The 24259-nt window shown below is 52.2% G+C and overlaps 1 protein-coding gene across 1 annotated transcript; it reads right to left on the bottom strand.

Moving 5' to 3' along the window:
• Nucleotides 1-386: 386 nt before the first annotated feature.
• On the bottom strand, nucleotides 387-2542 carry GSX1 (GS homeobox 1). The gene is made up of 2 exons (XM_006068034.4): nucleotides 2078-2542; nucleotides 387-1623 (listed from the first exon to the last, which is right to left on the bottom strand). Exons 1-2 carry the CDS (start codon nucleotides 2487-2489, stop codon nucleotides 1241-1243), a joined length of 795 nt encoding a protein of 264 aa, XP_006068096.2. The 5' UTR covers nucleotides 2490-2542; the 3' UTR covers nucleotides 387-1240.
• Nucleotides 2543-24259: the final 21717 nt, after the last annotated feature.

Raw genomic sequence — 24259 nt, 5'->3', positions numbered from 1 at the left:
GTTCACCGACTCCTTGACCTTGGGGATGGCGGTGGGGACTGGCAAACCGACCGGTTGGCCTGGAGGTGGGGCCAAACCCTAGGCGGAATGGGGGCGTTGGAGGGGTCAGGACGAAAGGCACAGGGCGGGCAGAGTCCTTCCTTCCCATGGGACTGGACTCCCTAATGCGGGGGTGCACCTTGCCGGAACCAGACTGAGACCAGGGAGCGCACCCGGCCAGTGGGCACAGAAGACGGAGTCGGGGGTGGGGGTGGGGGTGCTGAGGGTGTAGAGAGGGGCTGGTGGGCAGCAAGGTGAGGGATGGAGCCGGACTCCACCACCCAGCCCCGACCGGCCCCAGCAGGAAGCCCCAACCTGGCTTGGGATCCAGAGCTATGTGGATTTCTAAGGAAAAAAAAAAGTTTATTTAAAATTTTGTACATAAATAAATAAATAAATATCTTCTGGCATTACAGAGACCTTACAATGACAAGCTAGGCCGGGGCAGGGCTGGGGTATGGGAGACGAGTGTCCTCAGAGGCAGACAGGGGGACTCTGGGGGAAACGCAGAGCGACTCCAAGACAAAGTGAACCGGCTTCCCGACAGGCAGTTTCTCTCGTGGAAGAAGAGCCATGAGCACAGCAGGGTCGGATGGGGGGCGACAAACGAACGATGAACTTCAAGGGGGCTCTGCGGGAGGGGAGGAGAAAGGAAAAGAAAAACACCAAAACCCAGGAGTTCCTAAGTGTGTATGGCGGTTGGGGGAAGTGGATTAATCACCGTAGCAAAGAGGTGGGGAGGGAAAGACAAAAAAAAAAAAAAAAAAAAAAAAAGAGGGAGGAGCGAATGGGCACCCTAGAGGTGAAAGGCCGAGCTTGGCCCAGGGTGGAGAAGAGCCGAGGAAGCGAGAAAGCCTGAGCCAGTCCGGAGCTGGCGGGCGAGGAGGCGCCGGCCGCCGGCAAGGCGCTGGGCTGGGCCGGGCCGCTCTGTCGCCTGGCCGAGAAAGATTCGCGCGCTTGCGGTGTGTTCATAGCTGGGAGTCCGCTTTGGATAGCCGCGCGCCCTGGGGTGGGGACAACAAGGTCAGGTCAGCCAAGCTCTTGACTCTTCCCAGGACGGAAGACCCCTGCAAAATCGCGCTACGTCCGTGCGCGACCGCCTTAGGCAGTGGGTGCCTGGGAAACAGTGCCGTGTCCAAGGACCAGTCTTGGAGCCACGCGCGGGGAGTGTCTGGGGTGGACTCCCTGGGGAGGCGTGCACCTAGGGAGTGACCGTGAGATCGCGGTCATCCTTCCCCGAAGAGGACGGAGACATGGGCACTTCATCGTCGTCCTCGGAGCATTTAGCGGAGGAGAGCGACGCGCACTTGCAGCCCTGCGGTGCGCCCTCGCCCGCCCCCGCGCCCCCGCCGCCGCCGCCGCGGTGGTTGCTGCCCTTGCCCTCCTTCTTGTGCTTCACCCGGCGGTTCTGGAACCAGATCTTCACTTGCTTCTCCGACAGATTCAGGTAGGTCGCGATCTCGATGCGGCGCAGGCGGGACAGGTACATGTTGGCGGCGAACTCGCGCTCCAGCTCTAGCAGCTGCGTGCTGGTGAACGCCGTACGCATCCTCTTGCTGCTGGGCAGCGGGTTCGAGCTGCTGTCTGGAGGGGGTGGGGCGCAGAGACGCAAGCCATCAGACCTCGGCGCCGTGGGCCCCATCCTCCGGTGGGCAGCCGTCAGAATCCCGGGATTCTGGTCTCTCTTCCACCCCTTCGCCCCAACACAATGCACGGCAGCTAATAGCTGTCGGCCTCCTCGCCAAGCCTAGGGACCCTGGTACTCCACCAGTCACCGGGCCCCGCACTCCATGGAACGCCCTGCGCCCCAGCCCTCGTTCCCTCCTGGAAGTTTCCGCTAGGATCGGGACTTCCTGCCTCTCTCACCCTGCCGGGGTCCAGTCCCAGCTCTCCAGCAGCACGCCACCCAGAGTGTCCCCCTCAGACGCCCGACATGATCGCCCCCAGGAGCCCAGGGTCCTCATCCCCTATCCCCGTCTGGCCAACTTTGGTCTGTCCCCTCCCTGCCCCCCCCCCCCCCCGCCGCCGCGCGGCTTACCCACGGAGATGCAGTGGAACTGCCTGGGGTCGGGGAGCGAGTACGAGGTCTGGTAGAGCGCGGCGGCGGCGGCGGCGGCGGCGGGGCCGTGAGCGACCCCGGGCGACACGGCCGAGTGCTGGCGGCCCAGGGGCGCGTGGCAGTATTGCGAGCCGAAGGGCGGGAAGGACGCCTTGAGCAGGGGCAGCGCGGGCGGCCCGGGGGGCCCGTGCAGCTGGGAGGCGGTGACGCAGAGCGGGCACACGCACAGCAGCCCGGCCTTGCGCGCGTGGCAGGCGCCCGGGGAGAGGCCGTGCAGGGCGTGCGGCGGCGGCACCGCGTAGGGGAAGAGCGGCGGCGGGCTGCCCTCCGGCGCCTTCTTCTCGCCGGCCTCGCGCAGCACCAGCGAGTCCACAAGGAAGGAGCGCGGCATGGCCCCGGCGCGCGGCCGCCCCGCCGCCGGCCTGCTCCCGGCGCCCCGCGGACCCCGGGGCTCCCCGCGCGCTCGTCCGGGCCGCGGCCGCGCGCAGCTGCCCGTTCCGGGGAGGCCGCGGCTGGAGGCGCCGCCCAGAGAGCGCGGGGTGCTGGCCAGCACTAGTGGTGCTGAAAGGCGCCAGCGGCGCCGCTTAAATAGGACTATTGCCATGTGATGGGCTACGCCAGGAGCGGCCGGGGCCTCTCAATAGGGTTTTTGTGCCTTTTCTCTTGGCATTCACTCTGCACGCTTCCTCATTATTTCACTTGTTAACTAAATGAACTGCATAATGTACTCTATTCTTGTCAACCCCACCCACGCCGTAACAGGCGCCCTCGCCCCCTCCTCTCCCTTTTGCGGGTTTATTTTCTCATTCTCCTGCGATTTAATATTCTTTTCTTTCTCTTTATTCCTTACTCCCCTTTGACTTTGCATTGGCGATCGGCCCGTTTATCTTACTGATTTTGCACCCTTGCTTCCACAGATCTCCCCATGCGCGCACACCCCCATGTTTTCTGCGGGACTCGGTCCGGGTCCCCGTTCTGCTATCCTTTCTCCCTCGCCCCCCGCCTTCCCCAAGATCAGGCTGCCTCCACTGGGTTTAATCAGCTCGGTTGTGCACCCCGCGAGCGTCCCCACGGCTGGCCACTATTTCCACCTGTGGAATTCCTTCCCCTCGCCGGGTACGGGAAGCAGAAGGAGCAGGGCTCCTGCAGGGGTGGCGTCGCTGGGCTCGGTATTTGCTATCCAGCATTAGCCGCATCGCTGTCCCTCTTTTCGCTAAGTTTCTCAAATTCTCTTAACTTTGATGCTGCCTGTAACGCCTTAGTCTTTGTTTGGGAGATGATCGTGGCTGTAAAGAGGAAATTAGCCACGGAGAATCGCGGACAGAGACAGGGAATGGGAGGAGACCCTGGCCGGCAAAGACCTAGATCTTACACAACACCGGAAATGGAGATTGTGGGCGCTCTTTCCACTGGCCCGTGCCCCAACAGACCCGCGGGTGTGCTGGGAAGTGGTTGCCTTCCCCGAAGTTAGCCCTAAAGGAGCAGCGGCTCCAGGGGCAGCTCTGTGCCCAGCTTCTGCTGACTCTGGCCATGCTCTACCAGACTTTCTCTCTCCCCAAGACCTGCTCCTGTCACCTGTGTCAGTCTCTTCTTTCTGGTCACACAGTGGTTAAACAACTGCAAACGCCTGGCATTGTGTACACAGCTTCAGCTTCTAAAATCGTCCTCTGGGCTCCAAGCTACTTCAGGCAGGAGCTTTTCCCATACAATGGGATATTAGCATACATTTTTCGAATGTACAGCCTGAGACTTTTTGAGGAAGATGTTTACTTTTGATTTTATTGGAAACGAGTCGCTGCAGTCACCTGCTCTGAGCCCTGAAAGGAATTGCTAGAGATGGAGAGGGAAGCTTTCCGAACGGGGAATCAGTGCACGAAATAAGACGGCCCGAATGGAAGTCTTCGCACAGCTTTTCATCATCCGAGACAGCTCTGCGGTAGAAACAGCAGCAGATGATAGCTGATCAAAAAGCAAAGAGAGTTTATTTGAGGAGAAATAACAGATTCCATAAAAGAGAGGGGCAGGGGAGAAATAATCGAGATGGAGGGCCTGTCCCCTAGCAGGAAGAGTAAGGACTCGGAGCTTCCCTGATGGATCGATCCGCCTGGGGGGCCAGCGGCATCCCTCAACTCCAAGGTCTCTTCCCCAAGGCTCCCCACCTTGGGGGGGGGGAGGTGTTGGCGGACAAGCCAGGGTGCATCAGTCCAGCTTAATGCCAGTTCTAATTGCTCCCTGGAAAATTTGGGCTGGCCAGGACATCGAAGACTGGGCCCAGAAAGATACTAGAGCTGGGAGAGGGCCTCTTTTCTGCGCAGAGGTGGGTGGGAGAGGTGCAGGGTGCAGGTAGGACCCGGAAGCCTGAAAGGGGCAGCTGGGAGCCCGCAAAGGGTCAGTGAGGAGCTCTCTCCAGGGACTGCAGCCCATGCCCGGGGAGGAAGGGGTTAAGAGCCCCTGAATGTGAGCAAGGCCAAAGCTACTGGGAAAGAATATCTGGGGGTGTGGGGGGGAATAACCAGTTTTTTTTTTTTTTCCCTCCAGCCTCTGGACCTTATTGAATGTCATTGAAGAAAGTTTTGAATGCCAGATAAAGAGAGGCGAATTAAAGTGTGTGACAGCAGAGGATAAGCAAACACAAAGAGAACTCTGTCACACTTTGGGGCAGAATCCGTGGGCTTTTTACCAAGTCTCTCCGCTATGATTGAATTAAGTAATAGGAAAACATTTTCTTTCAGTTTAGAGCCATTAGACAAAAACTTCAAAGCGAATAACACTTTTTAATGTGCAGCCCACAATGGATTGGGTTTTGTGCTGAAATGTTTAAATGGTTTGTTGTGCAACTCAGTGCGGGAGAGAGCCGGGCCCAAGCAGAATAGCATCCTTGAGAAGAGTGTTTTTGGGAAGCCTGGAAAGAGCACACACTTAATCCCCCATCCCTAAACTGGTCAGGTTGTGGGCTGGAAAGGGGACTCCCTGCTTTGCGGTCCTGGGCCGCTGGCTGCACCCCAGGAGTTGGGTAATGTCAGGAAAAAAAGTTCTGGGCCCCTGGAGAAGGCCAGCCCTGCGGGCCGGGCAAGAACAGAGGGATGCCAGCCTCAGGGAGCTGAGTGCAGCCCAGCGAGGGTGCCCAGTGCCCTTTGGCCGGCCCTGGAGGCCTGTGTCCTCGCCTGGCTAGAGCCAGGTCCGGGGTCCCCTGTTCCCTGGCTGCAGGCGGGGCGGCTGTACCGCTGTTTCCTTCCAGGCGCCTCCCTGAGCTGCCTTCAGCAGGGTGGGGTGGGGATGTGAGGAGGTGGTGGGATTAGCCTGACAGCCTGGGAGAGGGGCCCCCGGGGAGCCTCTCGCCTTTGGGCCCTACTCGGCCCCCCAGCGGGTTTTCAAGTGTCCATTAGGGACAGTTCAACATGGAATCATTTCTGCCATGCTGGTCTTTTCTTTTACTTTCAGACTGCCTCCTTTCCTGTCGGTATAGAGAACACATCATCTTTCTCCTGGAAATGTAGTTCTAAGATATATGCAGCAAAAACTGCACAGATTGTGAGGGGTGGGTGGAGTGGAGTGGAGTGGGGCAGACTCTTGTTACCTTATCTCATTCACAAATTTCTTCGAATGTCATTTTCCTTCTTGGGAAGGCTAAGGACCCTGCTTAAAAATACCTACCCTCTTCTCCAGCGCTCCCCACAGTGTTGCTTGCTCTATAAACACCTTGCCACTGTGTCCTTGAGGCATTAGATTTTCTGCTCCCTGCCCCTGCCCCCTCCCCACATGTCTGCTCCACTGAGGACTGGTTGTTTGTCTGTCTTGTGCATTGCTGTACTGTATCCCAACTCAGAACAGTTGTTCCTGGCACATAGTAGGTGTTCAGTATATATTTCCTGCATAAAAAAAGGAAAGAAAGTGGCCTGACTTGGGAGGTGGCTTGGGGAAGAAGATATGCTGGTTTGTCTGCTTAGTACCGTGGACACTTAGGAGTGTGGCCAGGGTGACTGACCTGCAGGGACTGCTGACCCTCTCCCAGCCACCACACCCTCCCCAGGGCTCAAACAGGACAGGAAGTCCATGTGTCTGTTGAGGGAAAGGCAGATCTGTAAGCAAGATGGCCTGCAGAGAGGCAGGATGGTTCCCTTCCAGGTAGCTCTGTTGTCCTGCTCTGAGAAGCTGGATGAACCTTTGGTAGCTCAAGGCTAGGGTTGTCATCTAGGTCCTTCCGTGATGTATCGGAGAAAAGACTGGTCAGAAAGAGAGCGATGCAGTGTATGCTCTGGAATTAGCAGTGACAGCGTCTGTGCTCTCTGTGGAGGGGGGATTCTCATTGTTATGGGAGAGGCTGCTCCCTTGACTAGGCTGGTGGTGACTCAGACCACTTGAGAAAGCAGCCTGCTCAGTGGAGCTGAGGGGACCGAGGCCGCCAGACCTCCCAGGGAGTGATGAGTGCACATGGGAGGCAGGAGTGCTGTCCATCCACCGCAGGGGTGAGGAGAGGTGCCTGGACCCGGGTGTGGTCGGGGAGTGGAGGCCAGGCCATGAAGGGTCACCATAAGAGCTCTGTACTTGATCCTACATGGAGAGCGTTAAGCAAGGGTAGTAACAGAGTCAGATCTGAACTTGAGACCTAACTGGCAGCAGCAGTAGGTCCTGTTGATGGGGACAGAGAAAAGCCAGAGTGCAATCTAATAGAGTCAGCTTGCAAATGAATGTTTATTGAACTATCCAGTGAACGGAGGGAGGGAAAACACACAAAGAGAAAATTATATCAGTTCAAGTGATGGATAATGACCACCTGGGCAGGGGTGGAGGCAGGAGGGTCAGAAAGGGGAAACATTTGAGAGAAGGGAATGGATAAGATCAGTTAGGGGTGTGTGTGTGTTTGTGTGTGTGTGTTGGAGGGGCATGAGAGAGGGAGTCACACACATCGCTTGGTCTGAGGGGATGGGAGGGTGGTAATACCACAGGCAGAGACAGGGACCGTCAGAGCAGGGCCCATTTTTACTCATGAAGCTGCAACTTGATGTCATATTTGGACATGTTGCATTTTCATCCGTAACCGCAGAGTCTTCTGCTGATGCCCCATGGTGAAAATGTGAGTCTAAAGCTGAGCAGAGAGATCAGAGATGGAAAGAGAGATTTGGTACTAACATAGACCAAAATGGTAGCCTTAGTGTTAGGATGGATGAGCTTGGGGGTGGGAAGGTACAGAGAAGAAACACGATTGTAGATGTATTCCTAGGAACACCCATATTTAAAGAGACAAGTGGAGAAAGGCTCTTTCAAAGTCAGGGAAGTTTTGCATCCATCCTAAACCAGAAAATAATCCTGAAGATAGAGCTTCATGCTGGGAATAATGGAGTGGAAAGATGGCAAGAACCAGAGTCTTTGAGGATCCAGGAGCTGCTTTACCTACTTCTTCGGTTGTAAGTGAAAGATGTTTATCTTTTAAACTATTACTTGAATTTTTTATTACATCTGGCTGTATTTAATCATAGTTAATATGGTCCCTGGGCTGCCCTGCTGGCTCAGGCAGTAAAGGATCTTCTGCAATGTAGGAGACACAGGAGACCTGGGTGTGATTGGGTTGGGAAGATCCCCTGGAGGAGGGCATGGCAACCCACTCCAGTGTTCTTGCCTGGGAAATCCCATGGACAGAGGAGCCTGGCAGCTCATGGGGTTGCAAAGAGTCAGACACGACTGAGCGACTAAGCACAGCACAATATGGTCCCTAAGCCCTGATCCAGCCAGATAATAAGAATCAAGCCCAAATAAGGAATCAATGGGAATCATGTCAAAGCAGCTGTGATGTCCTCCTGTTTGTTTTTTTTTTTCCCAACTAGATTAGAAAGCTGTCAGGACAGGGATAAAGACTTACTTACATAGGTATCACCAACCTTTGTCACAGTACGTGGCATGTTAGATATGTTGTTCAGTTCAGTCACTCAGTCGTGTCCAGCTCTTTGCAACCCCGTGGACCACAGCACGCCAGGCCTCCCTGTCCATCATCAACTCCTGGAGTTTACTCAAACTCATGTCCATTGAGTCAGTAATGCCATCCAACCACTCATCCTCTGTCGTCCCCTCTCCTCCTGCTGATATGTTGAGTAAATGTTTACCGTGGGTGCTAATGGCCATAAAGGAGCTGTCCTTTCTTTGCCCCTGTTCAATGCACCACAGATAGTGCTAGTGGTAAAGAACCCACCTGCCAATGCAAGAGATGCAAGAAACTCAGGTTCCCTGAGTCGAGAAGATCCCCTGGAGAAAGGCATGGCAACCCACTCCAGCATTCTTGCCTGGAGAATCCCATGGACAGAGGAGCCTGACGGGCTGTGCTCCATGGGGGTCCCAAAGAGCTGGACACAACCGAGCAACTGAGCACACACATACCACAGCTGCATCTTGATGAGCACTGCAAGGTTTCAGAAGCTCTCGGAGCTTTAGCTTTCTTATAATAAAATGAGAATGATCCCTCACCTTCCTTGTAAAGATTAAAGATGATGCACGCATATCTTGAATGCTATCAGCTTTTCTGGTTAGTGGGTGCAGGTGAAGGCAGTTCATACCAAGAATCAGAGCTTCTCGGCTTCCCCGGTGGCTCAGTAGTAAAGAATCCACCTACTAATGCAGAGGACACGGGTTCAATCCCTGGCCCAGTAAGATTCCACGTGGTGCGGAACAACTAAACCCGTGCTCCCTAACTATTGAGCCTGTGCCCTAGAGTCCATGCACCCCAACAAGAGAAGCCACCGCAATGAGAAGCCTACATGCCACAACGAGAGAGTAGGCTCTGCTTACCACAACTAGAGAAAAGCCCATGAAGCAATGAAGAGCCTGCACAGCCAAAAGATAAAATTATTTAAAAAGTAATGCAATCCTGTGTTAAAAAAAAAGTATCAGTGGTTCTATTTGAATCTTGTGGGGGCTCTGGGCTCCCTCTCCCATATGATTTTTCTGGACAGCCTTCAAGGGTTGGCCTTGAAGGTTGGCCTTCAGTGCCCACAGGCCAGGCTGTTAGCTGGCACCTACTCTGATGCCCACCACACGCTGTTTTCTTTCCAGAGCGACAGGCTGCAGGAGTGTTCAGTGAGGCCCTCTCTTGGCATGGATTGTCCAGTATGAGTAACTCACCGTAAACATTTTCCTTTTCTCTTCCCCCTTGAGATCAATGGAAGCAAAGATGATTTCTGCAGGATGAGGGTATTCTCCTACTCAGGGACCTGGAGGGTGAATGTGGCTCCTCTTACTGAGGACTTCAATAGGAAGTGTTTGTAGATTTAAAGAAAACTCGAAGGGTTTGCAACAAGCAGAACCAGTCTCACTTCAAATAGTTTTCCATGGATGAGTGAACTCCTTACCTTTAAGCACGGCCTTTAGAATAAATCCCTGTTTCCCCCTAATGGATGACAGTGACTCTTGAGTCACAAGGACGGGCTGGTCTGTGGCCTGAAGTGAGATTTCCAGCAGGAGACTTGGTTTTGAGACCTTGCAGTGTAAGTGTTTCCTGTCCCGTCTGCCTTCCTTTCTCTGCCAAGGGGAGCTCCCGGCTCAAAGATCAGACAGGTGGCAGCATAAAGCAATAAACCCAGTGACGGTGGAGCACTCCTTTGACTGTGCAGGTGTCTCCACACCCTCTCTTCTCCCCCCGTTTTCACCAGAGCAAACCCGGGACACATCTCCTCCCCCAAGCTTTTGAAAGCCTTTGGCTCAGAAACAGCAGGATAGCAAAGAGGCCACTGGATGGGAAAGAGCTGAGGGCTTGTTTACAGCTGGTATGACATTCTGTGGTGTATCCTGCAGAGTAGATCAACTGAGAAGGTCTGGGGGCTCCTATGACCATCACCCCAAACCCCACTCCCGACTAACACTGCCAAGCTCTTGTTTTGTTCAGTAAAGTACTTGGCCCGCGGTTTCTCAGAGGCACAGTGAGCAGGTGATGGATGCTGACTGGGCATTCACTACGTTTTGGAAGAGAGGAAGGGGCGGGAGCACGGCAGGCGTACCAGGAGACCTTGGGTCTTGCAGGAGCTGCTCTGGACTTTTCATAGTGATGTCCTTACCCCTGACAGGGAGCTGGGTATTTCTACCCCAGTCCACCAGTGGGTTCTGCAGCCCTGCAGTCTTGCAGTCATGTATGATTCCAAAGGATATGGTGGCTAGTGTTCCTCATCCTCCAGGACCTCTATAATATTTAGAAATTGATATAAGAGAGAAAGAGGGAACCTCAAGAGCTCAGACTCTAAAAAGGTGAGAGGAAGTGGAATTCTGTGCAAGTGGAGGCATTGTGTTTAGGAGCAGAGGAAAGGCAGTGCATGTAGGGAGGGACAGGGGTCTGCTGAAAGAGATGGTCATGGGAAGAGGAAGTCTTTTTTAAAATTAAATTCACTTATTTGGCTTCACTGGTCCTTGGTTGCGGCACACAGGAGCTTCAGTCTTTGTCTTGGCCTGTGGCTTGATCCCCTGACCTGGGTCCCCTGCATTGGGAGTACAGAGTCTTAGCTGCTGGACCACCAGGGAAGTTCCAGAACTCTGGTTCTTAATTCCCACAGAGAACATTGTGTCTGGCATTGCTACTTGAGTAATTGTAACTGTACAGATCTCTGTGTCATTTTGTAGCAAAAGGCTAATGCCTTGTTAAAAAAAAAAGGAAGAAAATTAAAGTTAGGCTCCACGGAGAATTGTTGACTCATGGATCTGCTCTGGGTGGGCCCTGGACCTCGGAGAGAAGTCCTGTTTCTAGCTAACAATGTAGAGTTTGTGAACAAACTGACTCCCTAAGAAGAGTCACTTTCTTTGCCTTCTCTAGCTATTAAGTGAAGGCCACTATCATGGGGCAGTTACTACCAGCAAGAGCCTTAGTGCTAAGGCTAGCTGGTTCTCTTCTGGGATAGCAAGAAGATACCACTTCTTCTTTTTTTAAAAAAATACTTATTTGTCAAGCCTTACTTGCCGCAGATTCAGGCTTGGGTCTGCCTGACTCCACCGCCTGGTCCCGCTCACTCCTCTGTGTGCTAGCCCCACACGGCGCAAGGTGTGTGTGCCGGTGTAGTCCCAGTGAGTTTTACTTCTGGAAGCATTCAGAGAAGAGTTCTTGTGGCCTGGGGCCAGGAGGAAGCGTATGTCTGAGGAGGGGAGGCTTGACTCTGTCTTTCAGGAAGGACAGGACTTAGACTGAAAGTAAAAGTGTCAGTCACTCAGTCGTGTCCCACTCTTTACGACCCCACAGACTGCAGCCCGCCAGGCTCCTCTGTCCATGGGATTTCCCAGGCAAGAACACTGGAGTGTGTTGCCATGTCCTCCTCCAGGAGATCTTCCCAACCCAGGGATCAAATCCAGGTCTCCTGCATGGCAGGCAGGTTGTTTAACCATCTGAGCCACCAGGGAAGCTGTCAAGACTTAGATGCATGGGCTGCACATGGAGGGATGAGATGGGGAAGAGAGAGGAGTTGGAAAGGACAGTATGAGAAGATGCACAAGAGTATATGTTGGGGACATAATGAATTTATGAGGCTGGACGGACAGTTGAGGGAGAGCTTGTTGAGGGGCCTGGTGTGTAAAGAATGTTGGGCTTCAGAGTAAGACTGGTCTCACGGCTGGTGGTAGGAATACCAAATTGTCATTCCGTGTCTCTCATTATCTTCTTGTTCCCACTGACTGGTTTTTCTTTTCTTTTCTTAAATTTATTTGGCTGTGCTGATGCTTAGTTGTAGCATGTGGGATCTAGTTCCCTGACCAGGGATCGAACCCAGGCCCCCTGTATTGGAAGCTCGGAGTCTTAACCAGTGGGCCACCGGGGAAGTCCCCCGTCTGACTTGGTTTGCAACCCGGATAATTCCTGGGGAGAGGAGGAGCTGATGGTTTCTCTAAGCCGGGAAGGAGGAGATGGCTGCCGGTCCAGTCCTTGCTGCCGCCTGCCTCCGAAGGGCAGGGAGAGAGCGCTTCCGGCGCTGTCCGTGCAGGACCAGCGGAAGACAGGCGTTAGCATAAAATGGAGAGAGAGAACACAGGCCGGACTCGCATTAGCAGACAATATTGCTTTGATTGCAGACAACACACATGAATTGAATTGATAAAGGAATCTTCCCATCAAAGCCAGAAATGAGTGGAAATTAACTTTAACAAAGTAAGCAACTGTGATCGAGACAGATAGAAGAAACCCAACCGCATACTTTGTACGTGTCAGAGACGTCGAGCCGCAGAGTGTTCAGGCCCATCAGCGCGCGAGCGTGATTAATAAACACTTACCCGGACATTCATCTGATGGGCGGCTGACAAAGCCCCACAATGATGGAGAGAAGGGGCATTGCCTCTTGATAGATGCATCTGAAATGCTCATTTACTCCTTTTTGATGGATTTAAATGTCCAGGTACTCTCTCTCCATATAAATTGATGCTGAAACGGGGCTGGGTTAAAAATAAGGGCTAGAGATGTAACTGCGTCAACGTGGCAGAAAATGTATTCCTTCTAGACATCCATGCATAGATGGACACATGCTGGAGTTAACCAAGGTTTGCGAGATGCTGAGGTGGGGAGGGATGCTTATTTTTTAAGTGTGAAGTGGGATAGATGGACACAAAAATCCACCTGAGAGTCTGTAAATAATGTTGGAGGCTGTGACCCAAACACTAGCCTTTTTCTTTCTTGTCCGAAACGGTTTAAAAATTATCTATTGGGGAAAAGATCTCAAAGAATAGGTTTACGTTTGGACTTACTAAGATTTGCACCAGATCTGAATTTTCCACTGGAGGAGGCATGGATGTGGCCATAGATGAATGATGAATGTGGTCCCCAGAGGCAGGAAGCTCATTCATTTAGGCCCTCATCCACCCTCCCCAGATAACAAGGCAGGTTTGGGTTTGTTAGGTTGAGTTTGCAACACTGGCGCCACTGTCCCCTTGGGTGCAAAGCCCAGGCCAGCAGGCTCCTGGCATCCCACCTGCAATTCTGGGTCTGCTCAGGCAGACTCCTGGAGGACTGTGTGTCATGGCCCAGCCATGGGGGTCTTGTTTGTTTGAGGTGTGATGTTGCAAAAGGTACTACCAGGTATAGGATTCCCTGGGAGACAGAGTATGTCTCCATCACTCTCCAGACTTTTTAAGACAAGAAAAGTCTAGTTTGGGGGCTCTATGTAGGGCAATTTTATTTATCCAGACAATACCGTTCCCAGACACAGATGCCACGAATTACCTCATGAATCTTCCTGTAAAATACAGGAGGTGCTCTTAGAGTCCTGAGATTCTGTTTCAGAGAATGTCTACTAGGGCACGGAAGGAGAATTCAAGGCCCCTGTCAGCCCTGCTCAGTCCCCACTGGGGCTGAACAGACTGTCATGAGCAAGACAGTCTTCCTTAGGCCTCCATCTCTGAGTGGCTCAGACGGTAAAGAATCTGCCTGCAGTGCAGGAGACTTGGGTTCGATCCCTGGATCGAGAAGATGGCATGGCAACCCTCTCCAGTATTCTTGCCTGGAGAATCCCATGGACAGAGGAGCCTGGTGGGCTACAGTCTATGGGGTCACAAAGAGTCAGACATGACTCTGTAACTAACACTTTCACTTTTCTGAAAGAGTTAAAGGACCTGGATAACTTAAGGAATGCTCTCCAGGGTTCTGAGGGGTGGCACTGGGCCCCTTAGGAATACAAAGGATACAAAGGACAAAAAAAATCTGACAGTGGTTTAAACACATAGGATGTTGTTTTTTTCATGCAAACACCGTGTGGAGAAGCTATGCAGTTACGCTGTTAGGGAATCTAGGCTTTTCTTATGTGTCCTCCCCAGCATTTGTGGTCTGTTGCCTTTCGTGTTCACATTTTCCCCTCGTGGCGGGCAGAAGGCTGCGCTCCACACCTCACCACGTTCCAGGCAGTGGGGAGAAGAAGGAGACAGACAAAGAGTGGCCACAGGCTTCTTGTCAGGAACCAAAGCTTCCTGGGAGCTCCACCTGGATTTCCCTGACATGCCATCCTTCCTGGAGGGAGTGGGGAAGAGGGGCAGGGTGAGGATCAGGTCAGGCAGTCACTCATGTCCCTGACGAGTACTGGGACCGCACGAGGGAGAAGGAGGAGGCGCCTCTGATTCAGAGACTGTGGTTGGGGTGTCACCGTCTGTGTGGGCTTACACAACACACATTTGTTTTCTCACATCCTGGAGCCTGGAAGTCTGAGGTCCGGGTGCCAGCAGGGTTAGGTTCTTGGTGAGGGTCCTCTTTCTGATTTGCAGACAGCTGTCTTCTCATTCTGTCCTCAGATGGTGTCAAGCAGAAGGAGAGAGAAAGCAGGTTCTCTTCTGTCGCTCACTTGTGTCCGGGTCTTTGTGACCCCATGGACTATACAGTCCAGGAAATTCTCCAGGCCAGAATCCTGGAGCGGGTTGCCATGCCCTCCCCCAGGGGATCTTCCCAACTCAGGAATCGAACCCAGGTCTCTGCATTGCAGGCAGATTCTTTACAGCTGAGCCACCAGGGAAGCCCTGTCTCTTCTTGGTGCTGCTGGTGCTAAGTCACTTCAATCGTGTTCGACTGTGTGTGACCCCATAGACGGCAGCCCACCAGATTCCTCTGTCCCTGGGATTCTCTAGGCAAGAACACTGGAGTGGGTTGCCATTTCCTTCTCCAGTGCATGAAAGTGAAAAGTGAAAGTGAAGTTGCTCAGTCGTGTCCGACTCTTAGCGACCCCATGGACTGCAGCCCACCAGGCTCCTCCATCCATGGGATTTTCCAGGCAAGAGTACTGGAGTGGGGTGCCATTGCCTTCTCCACTCTTCTTATTAGGGTGTTAATCCAACCGTGAAGTCTTCATTCTCATGACCTAACGATGGCCCAGAAGCCCTACCTCCAAATACCATTGCATTAGAAGTTAGGGTTTCAGCGTGTGAATTTTGGGGGGACAGAAACATTCAATCCATAGCAGGGGTGGTGAGAATTGTAGACAGGGTTTTTGTTATTGGAGTGTAATTGCTTTACAATGTTGTGTTAGTTTCTGCTGTACAACAAGGTGAATCAGCTGTACATATACACATATTCCCTCCCTCTTGGGTCTCCCTCCCACCTCCCCCTGCATCCCCCCCGCCCAGGTCCGCACAGAGCACTGAGCTGAGCTCCCTGTGTGCTACAGCATGTTCTATAGGATGGGCTTTTAAGTGAGGTTGACTCAAGATTTGCCACCTGAGGGTTCAGAAACCCTGCAGCCTGCCAGGCACATATTTTCTTTTAATGTTTGGTTGAACTAGCTTGACTCGCACCCCACCCCAGGAAGTCCAGTGCCCTCCCAAGCCTTCTGGGGGTCCCTGCAGCCCGCTTCCCCTGAAGCCCCCCTTTCCTCTCTGCAGAATGTCCCTGCAGGCTCCACTCTGTCCTTCCTCCTTCATTCTCCCTCCTTAGCCGGGGGCTCTTACTAGCGGTGTTTTCTTTTCCATGCGCATCTTTCATTCTTTTCAGTTAACTGGTATTTACTTTAATCAGCGTCAGGGCTAAGGAATAAAACAGTATTTAGGACAAAATCTTTCTCAGAACGGTGAGTCCACATTTTTCAAGAACATTTTCTGAAGGGTGATTTACCTTTTTCCATCTGTAATCTGATTCTCAACGCCTTTTCAGAGCAGTCTCCCTTTTTCACCTTGAGATAGTTTCCCCTTTTCTTATGGACTCTGTGAGGCTGACATGTTTGATTGTGGACTCAATACATCCATGAGCTCTAACTAGTCTCTCCCTTTCCAATAGCCTTTGATGTCAGTCCTTCCCAAAGGCCCAGTAGTCACATTTCACAAAAAGAGAAATAAAGCGGAAGGTTTTTATCCCCCTGCCACTGATCAGAAATATGAAAATAATTTCTATTTTCTTTAGTAACAGCTAAGGGCAGAGACTACAAATGAACCTCCCTCCATTAGGCACAATCAATAGAGATTTGGAGGTTTTCCCCCTAGTCTGGACTCCCCTTTGGGAACAAATGTGAGAATGAGGCCCATTTCCTGCAAAGGCCGGAGGACAAAGGGAGCTGCTGGTCGCTGTCCATGTGACTCCAGGAGCGGCCAGGCCTGGAGCTCAGGTTCTGGGCTCTCCCATGGCAGGAGGTAATGATGGATGGAGATCCAGTCTGAAGGTCTGAGCTGCCATGAATGAGGCAGGCCTGCTGCGCTTGCCCAGGTCCGAGCTTTCTCAGCAGTCACTTTACAGTTTGCTGGGAAGCCCTGCGCTGTTTCTGTGATGGGCAGGGCAGCCTGTCGGGTGAGACTGGACCAGCGAGGGCTGGACAGTCAGAGGAAGTAGCCCATCCAGGGTTTGGTAAGCCTCCTGCGTAGAGAGGGGAAACAGAACTGGCCCCCTGTCGTGGGGGTCCCTCTGGGGCAGCCGGAGACTCCTCTGGGGCAGCTGTAAATGCAGTCCTGAAGGCTGCCACCACTGTGTCCTCCCGTGTACCCCCAGCTTCCGCAGAGCCCCTCAAAAGGGGCAACTTGAGGTTAGAAGGAGAGGCTACCCTGGGGGAGGGGAGGAGGTGGTTAAAAAGTTCCTCTCTAGGCTAAAGCACTGAAGTCCTCTGGGGCAGCCTGCAGGGAGATGCCCTTCAGCCCAAGGGGCCGTAAAGAGGCAGGCGCTTCTCCCAAGGATGCTTGGGTGGACAAACGGCAGATGTGTGCCGGCCCCAGAGGACGCTGCAAGGACGCAGCTCTGCCCAGGGCTCGGGCAGTCCTGTAAACAGAGCATCTCCAAGACTTCCTTAGGACAGAATTTCGTATTCTGGAAGGGCTTCCTTGGGCTCTCACTTACCTTGAGTGTCTGGGGCACCCGTGTGGCCCCAAGACCTGATGATAACAATGCTTCCAACAAGCACAGTAATGATGGCTGATTCCACCGACCCAAGAGGAGAACAAAGGAGGAGGCCATGCACACAGCAAAGCAGCTTCTCATCTACCTCAACAGCAAAGGTGCAGAAATGCACAAGCAATGGACCTGCCGGGCTTGCTGCATGTGATCCCTTTGTCTGTTCCTCCAGCCTCCTTGACGGCTTCTAAACCCCCCAGCCCCTCACATCTCCAGTCCCATGAGGCAAGAGTGTGCCAGCCCCGGGTGTCCTTGCAGAGGGGACTGAGAGGCAGGGACAGAGGTCCGGTCCTGGAGACGAGGAGGAAGGGCAGAGAGTCAGGCTGGGAAGGGGACAGGAAGAGCACTTGGCAGCCTATGCACATGCCCACGGGCCCCTCTGCACCCTCCCACCACCTTGCTGGCACTAAAAGGAGAAGGGACACGAGGCGGGCGGGATGCAGCCGAGCCAGTGGTCGTGGCATGGGGTCTGTGACTCAGTGAGCCCAGACAGCCCCGAGGTGGTGGGAAGAGGGCGTGTGCTCGTGAGCGCCGCCGTCAGCAGGACTCTGTGCCTGGCCACCGTCCTGCATCGTCACCTTTGTGCCTCCAAACAGCCCCACCAGCTAAGCCGTGGGCTCTGCTCTGGAGATGAGGACACCGAGGCTCAGAGATACTGTTCAGGGTCCCGCGTGAGTGGCTGGGAAAACATAGCTGTACCTGTCCTGTGAGGTTCTGGGCTCTTTCTCTGGCTCCAGAGGAGGTGGGGGTGCACTGCCAGCCCCCCACCTGCCCACACCGGCTCCCTCCTCAGAGCTCCTCCCTCACCAGCAGCTGCAAGAGCTGAGCCCTGACCCACTCAACAGACTGCCCTGTAGGCTCGGGGTGGCAGGGCCAAGCCCCTTTGTGCACCGGGCTGGACTCCAAGCTGATGGCCTGGCACTCATGGGACCCCAGGCCTGCTCTCAGCCCTGTCCCACCATGGGGTTTCTCTTCTTCTCCAGCAAAGTAACAGTGGCGTAAAGATGCTGCAGCTAGAGAGATCGCTGGGCTCTGGGAGGGAGACGGCTTGCTGCCCCAGCTGTGGAGGGTGGTTTGCCTCCAAAACCAAAAAGACACACAGCGTGGTCAGACCATCCATGTTTCTCACGGGACACTTTGGTTTCTAGTCCTCCTGTGAAGTGCATTTCCTTAGAAGGGTGAGCGCACTCCCCTCCTTCCCTCTCTCACACCCTCACACACACGTGGCTCTGTTTTCAAAGAGCCTTTCTGCCTGGGATGCAGTTCTACTTCTGGCAAGGCAGGAACTGGGTCCTAAAGAGTGAGCAGGCCTAGGAGGGCAGGGAGGGAGGGGAGAGATGCCTCCCACAGGGCCTTGGTTCCTCCCTCCTGGCCCCTGGGCTCACCAGTTACAGAGGAAGCCACAAAACCAACACCAGTTACCACAGATGCCACCTGCTGTTGGGGACTGGTTTGAGTTGGTTCGTGGACTGGGAGTGGTGGACCCTACATGTGGTGGAGCCCGAGACCCGCAAGGGTCAGGAGGCACCAAGGCTGGGAGAAAAAAGGCCTCGGAGAGCCTTTTTTAGAGAGCAGGAGATGTTGGCAGACGTGGGGAGAACCGGTGCTAACATCGTGGGCCAAACCGGAGCACTGGTGTTTTCTGGAACGCTGTTTGCCAGGTCACAGGGAGGTCAGGGCCTGCCTTGCGATCTTCTCCCTGTGCTTGGCTCACCCCCAGCAACTTGCTTTGGGAACAGACCTAGGAAATGTTTCCCTGGTCCATGAATATCCCTCAGCATCAAGTCAGAGATTCCCCTAGAGGGTAAGTGGTTGAATGCATTGGCTTAACAGACAGACGTTTGAATCCCAGCTCTGCCACCTGCTGGTTGTGGGACCAGGCAAGTCGGTTCCTGGTGGGGACTCAGTGCTGCAGTCTAGCAAGAACAGACCCTGCACGTTATTTGTTGATGGACAAAATGAGACGATGTTCGTAAGATTTCTCAGGCAGTGAGTGACGTGTCGTAAATGGTAAATGTCCAGCGATGATAACTGGCTTTAACATTTTCACCTGTAGGACTGCACAGCTCCAGGCAGGTGGGCCACCTGAGCCCATACTCACAGCCACTGGGGGCAGAGTGCACCATCCTCAGTCCCCGGCCACATGCGTGCTCAGTTGCTAAGCCATGTTTGACTCTTTGTGACCCCATGGACTTTAGCCCACCAGGCTCCTCTGTCCGCAGGATTCTCCAGGCAAGAATACTGGAGTGGGTTTGCCATTTCCTTCTCCAGGGGATCTTCCTGACCCAGGGATCGAACCCACGTTTCTTATGCCTCCTGCACCGGCAGGCAGGTTCTTTATCACTGAAGCTACCTGGGCTTCCCAATCTGGCCATGTGGCCACAGCATAAAGGTTTAGTCCAGACAATCGGGAGACAATTTTCAACTTTGATGACTTGAACTGGCCAGGAACCCACACCCGCCAAGGGTCAGCTTCCTCCTCCTTCCCCCCTACCCACCGCCTTGGAGTGAGAGTCCGTGGGAGGGGACACAGTCTTGAATCCTTTATCTCTTGAAGCTTGGCAGCCCCTCAGCATCTGCATTTGCTCCCTCACAGAGGCGGCGAGAAAGGCCAACATCTGTTCTCCATACCTTTCCTCTGCTGGCCTTGGTGCTTCCTGGTCCTTGGGGGCCTCGGGCTCCATCGCAACAACAAAGCCACATTGCTTTCTCCTGTAGCTAAAAGGATAGAAGCCCATTTTCTCCCCTCACTGTTGCACAGACAGCCTCGGAGGTTCTGTCGAACAACCATTTCGTGTCCTGGGGAGGCTTCATCTCTTGGAACTGACATTCCAGGAGCCCTCACACAGCTCCCGAGATGAAACAGAAGGCTGTCAGTTGAAACAGAAGGCTGTCAGGTCCCGAAGACCTCTCACCTCCAGCTTGGGGTCTCTGTATCACCTCCAAGTGACCCAAGTCCCCACCCCATCCTCAGATGGCCTTTGGCTGGAGACAGATGCAGTTTGGGGGTTGGCAGGGCCATTGTAGCCCTCTGTCATGCCAGCCTTCTCTACCTGGTCAGTCTTCCTCTGGAGGCAGCCACCAGATCAGGGCAGTGGCCATGGTCTAGACCAAGCTGGCATCCGAAGGCTCCTTTGTCCCTGTTGTGCTGTAAGTCCCTTGTTCAATTCAGAACTCGCTGGCTTCACCCCCTTGGTGTTGTTGCACAGTGAGAAGAATTTGGGAGATGATTGACATTGGAAAGCCACCTGCCTAGAATGTATCAGACTATACATTTCAGAGAACTCACATTTGATATCAACTGGCATGGATTGGTGGATTATTCTAAAGGGTCTTTCCTAGTAGTAGGTAATAATTATCTCCAGACTAAACACAACTGTGGTCCTGTCTAACAAAACTTAAAAGCAGGGGTTTCCCTGGAGGCCCAGTGGTTAAGAATCTGCCTGGCAATGCAGGGAACATGGGTCTGATCCCTGGTCTGGGAAGATCACTCATGCCATGGGACATCTAAGCCTGTGAGCCGCAGCTACTGAGTCCGAGAGCTACAATTACTGAAGGCTGTGTGCTCTGGCACCCATGTTCCACGATGAGGAAGCCACCACGATGAGAAGACTGCACACCGCAACAAAGAGCGGCTGCCCCTTTCTTCTGTAAATTCTGGCTCTATATTGGTATTTCTTTTTGGTGAATCATTGTCACTATATTTTCCTTTGATTCTTTAAGCATGATTTCCCTGAGTTTAATTCTTTACCAGAGGATTCTTTACCAGCTGAGCCATAAGGGGAGCCCAAGAATATTGGGTAGCCTATCCCTTCTCCAGTGGATCTTCCCAACCCAGGAATTGAACTGGGGTCTCCGAAATTGCAGATGGATTCTTTACCAACTGAGCTATCAGGGAAGCCCCTTATAATAATTACTTCGAAGTCTTTGTGAAGTTTAACACCTGAAATTCCTCAGAGACAGTTTCTAATAACTACTCCCCACCTCCCCGCCTCAAAGTATTGATCTCCTTTTCCTGTTTGTGTATTTTGTATTAAGTAATTTTCTGTTGAAAACTAGATATTTCAGATTATGTGTGCATGTGCTCAGCCATTTCAGTTGTGTTCTACTTTTTTCGACTCTATGGACTGTTGCCCACCCGGCTCCTCTGTCCATGGGGTTCTCCAGCCAAGAATACAGAAGTGGGTTGTCATTCCCATCTTCAGGGGATCTTCCCAAACCAGAGACCAAACCCAAGTCTCCTGTGCCTCCTGCATTGCAGGTGGATTCTTTATCACGGAGCTACTGGGGAAGCCCATTTCAGATAATATATTATAGCAACTCTAGATCCAAATTCCACCCATTGCCCCTTTCAGATGTTGTTGCTATTGCTGGGGTTTGTTTCTTTGTTCACTTGCTTGGTGACTTGACTAATTTCAGAGAGTCTATTTCCCTTGCCATGCGCACCTGCTGATGCTTTTTGTCAGTTTTACTTAAAGTATTATTTTTGTTTTTGATTCTGGCTTCCTAGGGGTCATCTCCATGTCAGTATAACTTATTGATCCACCAGTGATTGATCAGAGGTTGTGTTTGAACACCTTAAGGCTGCAAGAATTCCATCTTTTGCTAATAGATCTGTATGGAGGTTGGGGAACATACTGAAAATTTAGATCACTTACAAATCTTCCCTGGATTTTGCTCTTCATCTGGTCCCTGTGTCTCTCTTCTGTGTTTACACAAAAACTGGTGTTCAGCAGGGATGTGTGATAGCGAGGGCCCTCTCCCGTCTCCCTTGTTCATGTTCAGAACTGCAAACATGTGCCACTTTCGAGACTGCCAGGGCCATCGGGTCCGTCGTGGCTGCCTTCTTGTGTGGAGCTTTCTGTTACGTTTCTGGCCAGTCTGACAGTATGTTATTTGCCCCGACCTCAGCCTCTCTGTGATGTTAACCTTTCCCATTTGTTTGGAACTGGAATTGCTACCATTTCTGACAGTGCCCGTGGCATGGGCTTTTTCTGCATTCTACTCACGGTCAAGTCAGGTCTGTGTGCTGGAGAAGGTGCTAGCTGTCATGGCCCACTCTGCCCTGGTCAGACTCCCAAACCAGAGCTGGGGGGGAGGGGAGACAAGGAGGTGATAGTTGGGATCAGCTCCAGGATAAAAGGCCAGAGTCCTGGTGTTCTTTCCCAAAGTTCAGTGGTCTTTCTTGAAAAAGTATTTTGCGAGTTTTATATGCCTTTGATTGCATCCCGAAATGGTTGTTTTTGACCATTTTGCCTAGCTTTGTCATTAAGTTTTAAATTTTAAAAAAAATTTTTAACTTATTTTAAATTGAAGGATAATTGCTTTACAATATTGGTTTCATTTCTGCCATATATCAACATGAATTAGCCATAGGTGTACATGTGTCCCCTCCCTTGTCATTAGTTTTTGAGAAGAGCTTTTGCCAAACTTCTCACTCTGTCCTTATGCTTTGTCGTAACTATGTGCAGCCTGAACTTTATGGACAAAGTGTTTAAAAACACTACATTGACAGGATAGGAGGAAGGAGAGTGAAATCTTTATACTCCCTAGTATGCAAAGGAGGCCACTTGGCAATGCCTAGAACTGAAAAAAACATCAAGAAGTACTAATAAGAACATGTTACTTAAAGCTGTGAATATAAATAAACCAACTAAAAAAAGTAAAAATGGCTACTTTTTGAGGGAGAGGAAATGGGGATGAGGGACATGAGTGAGAAATATGTAGATTCACTAAACTATGTCTATATATAACTTTCACAAAAACAAAAAATTTCAAAAGTAGTAGGGAAAAAAGATTGAAAGAAAATTAAACCTTTAAGGTCATCCATGCTGCTGCTGCTGCTGCTAAGTCACTTCAGTTGTGTCTGACTCTGTGTGACCCCATAGATGGCAGCCCACCAGGCTCCCCCGTCCCTGGGATTCTCCAGGCAAGAACACTGGAGTGGGTTGTCATTTCCTTCTCCAATGCATGAAAGTGAAAAGTGAAAGTGAAGTCGCTCAGTCGTGTCCGACTCCTAGCGACCCCATGGACTGCAGCCTAACAGGCTCCTCCATACATGGATTTTCTAGGCAAGAGTACTGGAGTGGGGTGCCATCGCCTTCTCCAAGGTCATCCATACCTGAGTTTAAATCTTGGCTTCACAGTTTACTAGCTGTGTGTTATTTTATCATGAAACTGAACATCATCAAGTCTCAGTTTAGTTTTCTATAAAATGCAGATGACAGCAGCTTCATAGGGTCATTAGAGATGTTAGCTCACATGCTGTGAGTCGGGAAGCAACAATGACAAAGTAGAGAACAGGGTCTGTTTCTCCATCTCCAGCTAGGGCCATATGTCTGTCACCTTTCTCACCAGCTCAAAGCTTTTGAGAATGGATTTTTAAAAAATGTCCTCATGTTGTTGTTCAGTCGCTCAGTCGTGTCTGATTCTTTTCAACCCCATGGACTGCAGCACGCCAGACTTCCCTGTCCTTCACCATCTCACAGAGCTTGTTCAAGCTCATGTCCATTGAGTCAGTGATGCCATCCAACCATCTCATCCTCTGTTGTCCCCTTCTCCTCCTGCCTTCAATCTGCTATGCTATGCTAAGTCACTTCAGTCGTGTCCGACTTTGTGCGACCCCATAGACGGCAGCCCACCAGGCTCCCCTGTCCCTGGGATTCTCCAGAAAGGACACTGGAGTGGGTTGCCATCTCCTTCTCCAGCCTTCAATCTAGCCTTATTTTAATATTTATTTATTTACTGTTGGCTGTGCTAGGTCTTCAGTGTCACGCCGGCCCCTCTAGCTGTGGAGAGTCAGGGCAACTCGAGCTGTGGTGCTCAGGCTTCTCACTGCGGTGGCTTCACTTGTTGAGGAGCACAGGCTCCCAGGGTGCGAAGGCTTCAGTAGTTGTGATTCACTGGCCCAGTTGCCCTGAGGCATGTGGGATCCTCCCAGACCAGGACTCAAACCAGTGTCCCCGGCATTGCAAGATGGACCCTTAACCACCAGGAAGTCTGAGAATGGAGTTTTATATCATTCTCTAGTTATGGGCTAGTGAAGCCCTGGTATACGAAGCACTGTCTTTTTAAAAAAATGTATTTGGCCATGCCAAGTCTTAGTTGCAGCATGCAAAATCTTTTTCTTTTTCTAGTCATAGCATGCAGGCTCTAGTTTCCTGATCAGGGGTCAAACCTGGCTCCCCTGCATTGGGAGAGCAGAGTCTTAACCACTGAACCAGCAGAGAAGTCCCTGTGAGGCACTCTGTTAATGGCCAGCTCAGTTATATCCACTCTGTCCCCATCTAGAATATAATAGTCTGCACAGGAGTGGGGGCTAGGCTGTCTGCTTGTGTTGTTAGTCACTCAGTCGTGTCTGACTTACT

This window comes from Bubalus bubalis, chromosome 13, assembly GCF_019923935.1.
Source record: "Bubalus bubalis isolate 160015118507 breed Murrah chromosome 13, NDDB_SH_1, whole genome shotgun sequence".
NCBI classification, from domain to species: Eukaryota; Metazoa; Chordata; class Mammalia; order Artiodactyla; family Bovidae; genus Bubalus; species Bubalus bubalis.
Note: the sequence above shows the minus strand (reverse complement) of the source record. Positions and strands in the feature narration are given on the sequence as shown.